The sequence below is a fragment of the Gymnoscopelus braueri genome (genome assembly GCF_963280865.1).
Source record: "Gymnoscopelus braueri genome assembly, chromosome: 6".
Classification (NCBI taxonomy): domain Eukaryota; kingdom Metazoa; phylum Chordata; class Actinopteri; order Myctophiformes; family Myctophidae; genus Gymnoscopelus; species Gymnoscopelus braueri.
The window spans coordinates 21,329,888-21,340,958 of NC_137607.1; the positions used below are offsets into that span (position 1 = coordinate 21,329,888).

The 11,071-nt window shown below is 40.6% G+C and overlaps 1 protein-coding gene across 1 annotated transcript; it reads right to left on the minus strand.

The window, feature by feature from the left end:
- Window positions 1–1,722: 1,722 nt before the first annotated feature.
- On the minus strand, window positions 1,723–11,071 carry phb2b (prohibitin 2b). Its single transcript, XM_080430292.1, has 10 exons — window positions 10,980–11,071; window positions 9,449–9,584; window positions 7,979–8,063; window positions 7,790–7,869; window positions 7,315–7,499; window positions 5,478–5,607; window positions 5,095–5,198; window positions 4,834–4,911; window positions 3,682–3,758; window positions 1,723–2,934 (listed from the first exon to the last, which is right to left on the minus strand). The coding sequence occupies exons 1-10, from the start codon at window positions 10,998–11,000 to the stop codon at window positions 2,907–2,909; spliced, it is 924 nt and encodes a 307-aa protein (XP_080286418.1). The 5' UTR covers window positions 11,001–11,071; the 3' UTR covers window positions 1,723–2,906.

Below are 11,071 nucleotides of genomic sequence, written 5' to 3' on the forward strand. Positions count from 1 at the left end.
CAGATCCGTCATACGACAAAATATAAATCAAGCTTAAAGAGTGATATCAATGCCACGCCACTGCATGCGCTATACAGTGCAGGTCGCATGGGGAAATGATATGGATTACTGGGGTGGCGTACATATGCTACAGCAGCCTGACTGATGATGACATCTCATAGAATATGGTTTTGGCACACGTGGCTCAAGGGTAGTGCAGGAGCGCAATCCATTGTGAAATTGTGCAAGTAAGGCATGTTTGGAAGTATCAATTTCCTGTTTTTGGATGTACTGTACCACGTCTCAGGATACAATACACCAAGGACAAACACATTAAGGTCAAACTGAGCCTAGTTCTCTGGCCCGGTCCTCCTCTTTTGTGTTTCTCACCAGTGCAATGAAACCTTCTCCTCCCATCCCCTCCTCCACTTAGTCGTCACCATCATCCTCTCCTCCTCTCTTCTTCCCACCCCTCTTCTCTCCTCTTGTTCAGTACAGGGATGCATGCTAACAATGGTCCCATTATGGGTAACTATCAGCATCATTCTAATGTCATTAGGTCTTTTGTTCAAGCTACAGTTCTAAACACCCGGCTCAGCTCTCTCTCTCTCTCCACACACACCCCCTGCCAGAGGCTGCTCTGGAGTATGGCTGTAGTCTAGAGGCGTACTTCCTTCTCTGAAACAGGAAATGACCTTACTACAGCAAGTCATTTTTTCCTCTATCTGGCTCCCCCCGCTCTCTCTCTCTCACAATCACTCAGTAGGAGTGTTCTGGTGGTGGTGGTGTTGTAACCGAAATAGCTGCTAGGGCCGGTAGCTGTGTTACCATAGCAACTGACCATACCTGCTATGATGTCACAACCCATAACCATAGCAACCGTTCACAGCATGAGGTCACTGTTGCCATAGAAGCGCAGCAGCTGAAACAGCAAACGCCACCCACTGGGGAGGAGAGGGGGGGTTGAGTGAAAGAGAGAGGCAGGCAGAGCGATAACCGTTTCCATTTTTACCACAACAGTCAGCACACAGGCAGAGGTGTAACCGTTTTCCTTTACAAGAACAGTCAGCACACAGGCTGAGAGGTAACCGTTTTCCTTTACAAGGACAGTCAGCACACAGGTGCATCGCTGCAGATGATTCGGATGAAACACACTGCACAGCTGTAATAACAGTCAGTGACAGAAGCTGACCTCCATGATGCACTTCAACTCCACCTCCTGGAGACAATAGGAATCTACCGCTCAAGCAGTTGAGGGCAGCTAAAATGGTAGCCTAATAGTACTTTGGATGTTATATAAACAAACCAATGACCAAGGTTCAATAAAAATATTGAAATGTTGAACCTACAGTAAATAAAAACATGAGGCTAACTTGGTTTATATAACATACTGTATGCATGTGGTTCAATCCAAATTTAAGATCCAATTCATATATTAAATTTGTACATTATAGCCCCTTTTGGGACATTAGGAAAAAATGGTCATACCAATACCAGGTTAATTTGTCCATTACCACCACCCAAAAGTTCTACCAATTCAGTTCAATAACTAATAATTGTTTGACAAAGGACATATGCAATTACATTATGCAGTTTTGGATTAAGCAATAATTTGCATTTAAGTTGGTATAAATAGAGCCATACTAACACTGTAGTAGTACAGTTAAGTATTTGAAAAGACTGCACCACCCCCCCACCCCAAAAAAGGTGGAACATACACTTAAAGAAAGACAAGACAAAGTATCAGATGTTGGAATTAAAAAAAAAGTCTTTGTTTCTGTCAAGCAGACAATGTTATTAGATCAACTCCAACCAGAAGACTGGAATGGCTCTACTGACCAATAGTAACTGCAGCACAGCCTCAGAGCCAATCTACGGCACAGAAAATTAACAGAGCAGAACCTTCAATCAGAAAGCATTCAGTCATTCAAATAATTTACGATAACTGCAGCGGTAACTCTAATACCCGTCCCCAAACAAAATCTGCAGACTTAATTCGTTTCCTCAGGCATCTACTTCCTTAAGTGTTCATGGCACTTAGTCTGAACATGGACTATTTAAGTTGATCTGGATGAGGGCATCTGGTAAATGTCGGAAACATAAATTGTTATTCTCCTGTATATATGGTGTTTTCTTTGTTTCTGAATCATAATGTGGCTGTGAGAAATGTGTTTGTTTAGGGGTTGGCAACATACAGTACTGTGTAGAATGTCTAAGAACTGTAGAACTTCACTGTGTGAAGAATCCAACCACAAGAGGGACCCTACCTATAAAACATGCACTTCCAATGATAAAACATGGGACACTAGGCATATCCAACCCAAGAATGGTGAGAGCGCATGGCTTTCATTGTGTTACAATGCAAGTGTGCAATTTGTTTTATTGGGGATTGTGACCTCAATGACATGCCTGTTAATTAGTCTTTTCTAATTAGACTAAAAATGCCCAAAATGAGGGGAAAGAAGTAGAGTCCCTAGATTTTATTTGGGTTCAGTAACATACATTTACTACAAGCTGCAGCGCCATTTGTACTTATGGTGGCTGGCAAGTCCATGACCTCGAGAAGATTCCAGAAGGTTTCAGTACTGTTGGGTGGGTATGGCATTAAGCCATATTAACAATGTGTACTGGTGAAAAATAAACTTGTAGAATTTACAATATGTTCATATACTGTAATATGTTAGTTCACACAGTCAAATCCACAGCTTTATTCTAGAATGTAAGATTATGTACATTTGATTTATTTATCCAGTTCTGTTATGATACGCACGTACACTGACAATTCTCCAAGGTCACATTCCATGTACAAGTCTGACATAGTTTTGCATAAATGTCAAATTCAAATTGATGACAAAAACAATGCTACTGCCTCTTTCTCCTCCAGCTTTAACGATCCTTCCTCCTCTTCTCCCTACGTCTCCTTTTCATCACTTTTTCAGGCCCAGTGACAGGCTACTACAAAAAGGAAAGAAATGGAAGCAAAAACTTTAAACCAGTTGCCATACTTATAGTCTCACGTAGCCAGACAATCAGAGAGCCTACTGATACATCTGGTGAGTCTGACATCTAATTTCAAAGAGTGGGATAAGACTGGGTAAAACTTTTTATTTTTTTATAAACAACAATAGTAATAATAATAATAATAAACAGTATCACAGAATCACAGCAAAGACTGTAAGGCAGTCCTTCATTTTGGTACGGTATCAGATTTGGTTTTCAAAGCAGTGGGCGTAGGTTTGTTACCCTATTCTTTCATATATCAAGTCTCTAAAGGCAATTCATTGATTAATATTCCCTTATCTTTTAATATACAGCACATTTATATTTATAGTGTGTATAAATATATTCTTCTCCCCCCAGTGCTGGCAGGTGGTTGGGCAGGTGTTAGGGTTTGCTTAGTTGTAATAGTGTTATTTTGTATAGTTTTGTGTTTCTATGCATGTCCTGCATTTTAAAATAAAATAAAACGATTTGTTAGCACTGGTTTTCTCCACGATTCAAGCCCATTCATAGAATTTAGATTTCCCCAGTAGGCAGTAGATCTCTGATCTCTTGCTACAATACGTATTAGTATTAGTAGCACCAGTAATTAACATACATTTCTATTAGGTCAGCAGTGACATGTAGTTTTGTGGACTATGTGTCCTTGTGGCTTGATCTTTGTGTGCGCGTGTGTGTGTGTGTGCGTGCGTATAAACCTACCTGTTAAATGAGTCATCTTGCAGATTGAGAACCAAACTGTCAGCACTAAGATAAACCTTGTTCTGCGATTGTGCTACCTGGAAACAAGATGACAAAAAACAAAACATTTATAAAAAAAGCGTAGAAATAAAGCATTGTAGACAACAACGAGGGAACAAAATGCTGTCAGTGCAAAATGAGCAAGTTAACCTTAACTTCAATGATGGCTTCTATCTTTGCTTTTAATTGGTGGCCAGGGGTTTTCAGAGTATGGGACAGTGGGCCTCCTTTCAGACAAAGCTCAGACAACTGCATCGTTATGCATACTTATCACACTGAAATCAGGGCTCAAACTTTCGACCACTTTAGTTGCATACGCTCCCAAAATGTAATCTGTGCGACCTCAAAAAATAATTGGGAGGAAAAAAACAAAATCCTGCAAATAATGCATCTGGTGCAATCAAAACTGGATGTCGCGTGAACAAAAAAACACTCCTCTTGCCCCGCCGCCAGCTATGTACGTAGAGATCGCTTCCCACGGCAGAGCAGAGACGTCGCCACGTGCTGTATTTTCCAAGATAAACGAGACGAATCAATTGCTGAGAGCTCGCTGCATGTGTGAGCACCAGTGTGTGTGTGTGTGTGTGTGTGTGTGTGTGTGTGCAGCCTGTGTCCAGGCAAAGACTACAGAAGAGCCATAGGAGGACACATAGCACATTCTTAAAATAATGGCCTAAATCATACTTTTCTGTTTTTTCCAAAAACGGAATAAACTGAAACAAATATAGAATATATTATATTTATGGAAAACAAATATTTATTTCAAGAAGGGCCATTATTTTAAGAAGGTCAGGTGGCTTTAAAAATGTGCGTGAGGGGCCAGTTTTGCAAAAGAGAGGGCCAAGGAAGAACCCCCTAAATCTTTCCAGTCAGCCTCATGTCGTGACTGACATAGGGTAGGCCTGGGTCGGCAACCCTGCCTGGTGGAGACCTGCGCTCCGAGGAGCTTTTCTATTCTTTCATAAATTAATGCCCTATTTTATACTTCATCTTATGACAGTGTCGCAAAACTAGTGCAAATAGCCAATGTAGCCTAGGTACTTTTTTCCATTTCCTGAAAAGTAACAGTTTTGGTTTCCACCCAACAGTGACAATATGAGAAGTACTACTGACCGTCTTAGCAATGTTCTGTGCAGCTCGGATCCGCCTCAGCTTCAGATAACCTGGGTTCTTAGTCACTGCTGCGCCCAACTACAAAAAGACACCCAAACGTAGACATTACAACATACAGTTTAGTAACGTGATGTAAACATTTTGGAGTGTAAATTTAGGGGTTCATTCATGAACACCTACCCAGCATTTTAAATATGCCTATTGTCTAATCAGAGACACACAGTACTAGAAGATAAAGCCTGTTTAGAGTCTGGTAGTTACCATTTTTGCAGCCTCAGCCTCTCCTTCTGCCTGGATGATCTTCTGTCTCTGGTCCTGTAAGGCCTTTTCTACGTAGAAGAAGGCTCTCTGGGCCTCCTGTTGGGCTACACACACACACACACACGCGCAATCTTATTGTTCTGGCGTATACAAGACCAATGAGTGTACACTGAAGAGCCGTCTAGGTCAGTGGTTCTCTCAAAGGTGGTTCCAGGGGGTCCCCAGCAAAAGTAGTCAACATAGCATCACTATCATTTTAACCACTTTAACCTTTTATACGTTGGCTATTCAAAAATAGCAGCTCATACAAGCTCATAGCGTGCTTGTCGAGGTTTCCACCCGACAAGAGACGATATAATTATATTTGCAGTGCAAGTCCTTACCGACTTGTTTAGCCTCCACAGCTGCAGTGTATTGAGCACTGAAGCTGAGCTCAGTGATGGACACATCATCCAGGATGATGTTGAAGTCTTTTGCTCTCTCAAACAGCTCCCGTCGCACCAACAATGACACCTAGCACACAGACATAAATATAAAGCTATTCTGCAGGAAATACATCTTTTAATGATTAATTTATAGAGATTTGTATTTAGTTAGACAATACAGTAGAAGACGTTGAAAGAGTTGGTAGAGAGCAAAAAGCTACTACAGTTAATCACATTAATTAATTTAATCGATTATAAAAGGTCAATAATTTGATTATGTGTTGATACATAGATTTGTTTTTATCAATTTCTTTTTTGCTGATGAAAGTTATAAGAGCGCATATGTTTTGTGATTGAAATGGAAGCTTATCATAAACGCAACAGTCTCTGTTTAGTAAACATCATTGACTGTCTTCCATCCTACGTTATGTTGACAGGCTGCAAGAGAAACGACACTTTTCAGTGTCTCGTGTCTTCAGCTTTGTGCGAGGAGGAGGGACAGTCCATCATTATATGGGAGATTTATTTTGTGTGTCCGATTATTATTACTTATGGTACTAGTGATATCTACAGACAATGTACAATTGAATACATACACATAATACTCTGACATGAAAGTCATCCTATGGTGTTCGTATAAGTCTTTAAAAAGTATAAATGGACTAAAAACGGCCAATAGGGCTGCAACATTTAATCAGACAAAACCAATTTTAAAACTAGAAGCAAAAACTAGAAATACCACATATGCGGTTATATTCCTCCGCCAACCAGTTGCCATTTACATCCGTGTTTGTCCAGACTGACAAGTACATGTAGTGAAGAAAGAATTTGTGAGGTAACAGTGACCTTGACCAGCTACTTTTGTTCAGATCATCCTTGAATCTAAGTGGTAATTTGCCAAATGTAATGACATTCCCTCAAGGCGTTCGTGAGATATCGCTTTCACGAGAGTAAGGTGGTCAAAGGTCAAGTGACCTTGGTCAAAGGTCAAGTGACAGGTCAAGTGACCTTGACCTTTGACCACCTACTTCTAAGTTCATCCTTGAGTCCATGTGGACATTTGTGCCAAATGTCATGAAATTCCCTGAAGGTGTTCCTGAGACATTCACAAGGTTGGGACAGACGGGCAGGTGGGTGGACTGGACACACAACCCGAAAACATAATGCCTCCAGTCACAGGAGGCATAAAAAGGATTTGATCAAAAAACGTATTTCTTGATTATTCTATGAATCAAACAAAGTAAAGCTATCGCTAAGAAAATAATTGATAGTTGCAGCTCTAACTGGATTCAAACATCATAATTCAAGTCTGGGGCCAATGATGCATAGACACACACACACAGGAGATGTTCAGGTGTTGAGCTCTTTCAAGAAGTGTGCAATACATTTGGGCGGCCATAGCTGAATGGTTAGTGAGCCTGCCTAGGACTACGGAGGTGCCACGTACGACTCCAATGTGTCAAAGTGTCCCTGAGCTTAACCCTAACTGCTATCCCCCTCCGCCCTCCTTTGGTGAAGTTCCCCCACGGGATGTGATGGGTACAAGCAAGAAGAAAATACATACACCAACTACACCTCACATACACATGGACGCATTCATGCACAAAAAAGTTTCTTTCCAAACAATAGGTAAACAAAGGATGGAATGCGAGAGATTTGACATCAAGATGGTAAAATACGTGTACGGTAAAACGCTGTTTATCTATCTGCGTATCTTACAGTTAGAACTTGTAACTGCATACTCATACTGCAAGTCATAATGCATAAACGTATGTAGCAGTAAAAGTAATAATACCTGAGCTCTCTGTGTGATGAGTTGAGAGGCATTGAATTTGGCGACCACAGATTTGAGAACTTCATTAACAATGGACGGCAGAACTCTCTCATCGTAATCCTTCCCCAGCTGCTGATACATAATTGGCAGGTTGGAGGCCAAGGGCCTGGACAACACACGCACTGCTATGTTCACCATCTGCAGGTCTACAAAAAGAGAAGAGTAAGAGTTATGTTCTCCTCATCATCTTCCATCTCCTAATATAAATGTCCTTTGCTGCCACTGATTCAATCAAATATGTCAACAGAATGTTTCAATTGGTAAATCAAAATGCATCAGAAAAAAGGCTCATCCCGTAAAATGTGTGCTGCAGATTTGGTAGGTGTGACTTACAGTAATTTGTTACTCAGTGACACTTTGAGGAGACTTCTGATGTGTCAATTCAACAGCGTGCAATTGTCTTACTTTCAGATTAAATTTGTGGTGTCTCCTTTACCTTTACTTCCAGTCAGAGAAGATATCTTCCTGGGTTTGGCTCTGATGTCATAGATGATAGGGTACTGGAACCATGGAATCCTACAACATAAAGAGTTATTCATCAAAGCCTTCAGATCACATAGCCAGAAGGATGTGCCGAAACCAATACTAGAAGAACAGCCAGGAGATAAATAAATCATAGCAGTACCTGAAGTGCAGCCCTTCAGCCAGTACAGTGTCCATCTGCATCCCTCCAATCCTGTTAAAGATGATGGCTCTTTGACCTCCCTCCACTAGAGACACCGTAACATGAACCCACAGATATAGAATTAATTAACGCAAAATTCTAAGAACATGTAAAATACAGCTTATAGAAGAGGATGTATACGTTTTCTGTCATAGAAATCAAGAATTCTTAATAAATTATCAACATAATGTAATAGAAGTCTATTTGTTCTCCGCATATTTAATTGAGAGAAGAGTTAGCAAGAGTTTAACAGAATATGTGTGCCTGAACGAGAGAGAGAACAGTGGAACAGTGACTGAGGATGGTAGTAGAGGTGGCGAAAGTTAAGTTGTTATGCCTGGGTTCAACTATCCAAAGTAATGGGGAGTGTGGATGAGAGGTGAAGAAGAGAGTGCAGGCAGGTTGGTACGGATGGAGGAAAGTGCCAGGAGGAGTCATTTGTGACAGAAGGGTACCAGCAAGAGAGAGAGAGAAGATGTATAAGACTGTAGTGAGACCAGCCACGCTGTACAAAGCGGCTTCGAAACGGTGGCATTGGCGAAAAGACAGGAGGCAGAGCTGGCAGAATTGAGGATGCTACTATTCTCATTAGGAGAGACAAGGAAACAGAAGCAATAATAATGATGGTAAAAATATAAGTTACACTTACATAAACAAATAGATAGGAACTAAAGAACAACAACGCTATGTTTTAGGGGGAAGCATAATAGAGACGGAACAGAGATATTTGTTATTATTGGAGAAGAAGTATTTATTTCTCTGGTGTTTTTTAGAAAGCGAGATTCCCTTCAAATGATATATTTACGTTTTAAGTCTGATCTATGCTTGTGTTGCACCAAAAAAGAACAATTAATTTACTGCAAATCGACTCACTCGCAGAGTTTCGCTGCGCAACACGGCCGTTCGTCGAACTATAAATACACATAGCCAGCACTGGGGGGGGGGGGTCGCTCCTCGCTGCCTGTAGAGAGACGCAGCGACTCTGGAGAGACGGAGACGAGTCCCGCTCCGCTTTCACGTTTGCTCTGGGTATAATATTAGTGCGGGAATGTCCCACATTATAAGTGCTGAATTTGTTCATAACATAGCAGCATAACGTAGCATGAGTCCCGTGGATGCTGCGATGGTTTGTTTGATGCGTCCTTTCTTAAATATGTGCGTCAGAGACACAGGACACAGGGCTAGCAGCATCACTGAATTAGCCGTAAGAAGAAGATGTAACAGTAGTCTGTCGTAAACTGTGGGGAGACTAATTAACTTCTCCACCTGTATGAAAGTGTGTGCTGGAAAGAGGAATATGTTCTACCAAAATATAAATATCACTTCAGACATTAGGGGAGTAAAGATAAAGAGAAGCAAGACAGGCAGGTAGGAGATGGAAATTGTCATAACAGTGACTGTGCTGTAGTTAAAGGTGTGTGTGTGTTTTACCAGTGTAGGTGGCTTCTTTAACGCCATAGGCCAGAGCTCCTGCTCCAATGAGAAGCTTTAGCCCCAATCCTGCACCTTTGCCACCACCTGAGGATGACATCCTCCCAGCCAGATCCCTCAGATGCTGGAGAACCCGCTAGAGAAAAGACACAAACATTTAATAGATGAATCGGTGTTGATATCTACATTACAATGTTTATTATAGCCTTAAGACCATTGACAACTGTACATCATTGTATGTCACATAAGTCTGTATGATAGCTCGAACTCTATTTGTTGTCTGACAGTATTTAGCAGCAGATTCATATTTAACTTTCCATTTGTCATTTGTTTCAGTGACACAACCCTGGTGAAGGCAAATCATTTATGACAGCCAGGGGTAGGCAACCTTAGGCACAGTTGGCAACATTGGCACAGGGGAGGGTAATCACTCTCATAAGTGTGAGAGAGGTTCTATCTTTTAAAATCAAATATTTAAAAAAGCTTTAGTCAGTTCAATTAAGTCCCCCTCACATCTATATACAAATTACAATTACATCCTGCACATAATTCTACAATCATTCAAACTCCTACTTCTGCCTGGGGAGGGAGTCTGGGAGATAGGTGGGTTATTGCTCTAGCCTAATGATCATTACATCCTGAAATATTTCTAAAGAAAATAAAATTGTTATGTATAGCCTATGGACAATCAAAATCAGTTGGAAATATTTCATTTTGATGTCATAATTAAACTTGACTATCAAGAAAATGAAAACATGGCACTTCATGTCAAAAAAGGTTGCAGACCCCTGATTTATGACATCTATTGGTCTTCTGTGGCAACATCAGCCACTTCTTCTTAAATGCACTTTACTGTACTTCTATTCTCTATCTATCTTTTCACTGCATTAATGGGCCTGCACAATTAAGAATTTCACCCATATTACTTGTAATGTGATGTGACAATAAAGTTTGATTCTGTAACGTTCCTTGGATTTATTCTAAAACTCGTCTGACTTTAATCATGTAACTAACATGACGTTACGTCAGGGTCGTGCAGTGCATGAAGAAACTGCTATATTCTCTTCGATATTTGTCACTTTACAGACACTAAACCAGACTGAATCAAAGCTATATGTAGACTTTTATTCAGTCTGAAGAATATAACCTTTCATCACATCACATAACGTGATATAAAGTAGGTGTTAAGCAACCAGCTAGGCTAATAAACTAGCCTAGCGATAGCCTAATCCTAACGTTATGCTATGAATTATTGTTGAGTTTTAACACTGGAAAATGTTTTGGTGGATATAAATGGAGAGATACTTATGTGTGTTTGTCGTTGACAGATTAAGTTTCTATGTCAATAAATGTAACGTAAACTGTACGTTAGCATTTAGGCTAATGTTTGATACGTAGTTAGCTCATTCTCTCTCTAATGTCAACTCAAGAGTTTATGTACAGTTAACTACAGACTCCTAACAGACACATTAACCCTGCAACGTCATAAACTAACGTTATTCAATATTTTGATATCCAACATTAAACTCACGCTTGGATCTTTGCTCGCCATGCTTCAGTTTTAGTGAGGCAGCTCCTTGAAGGTCGACACTACAGGCAGGCAGTCAGGACTGAGGACTGGAC

What these genes read in the sequence shown, in the direction of transcription:
- phb2b (XM_080430292.1), bottom strand. Translation starts at nt 11,000, where the DNA reads ATGGCGAGCAAAGATCCAAGC. An exon ending in TAAAGAAGCCACCTACACTG is followed by an intron (nt 8,064 to 9,448) that starts GTAAAACACACA and finishes CGGTGTCTCTAG; the next exon opens with TGGAGGGAGGTCAAAGAGCC. An exon ending in AGGCTGAGGCTGCAAAAATG is followed by an intron (nt 4,912 to 5,094) that starts GTAACTACCAGA and finishes GTCTTTTTGTAG; the next exon opens with TTGGGCGCAGCAGTGACTAA.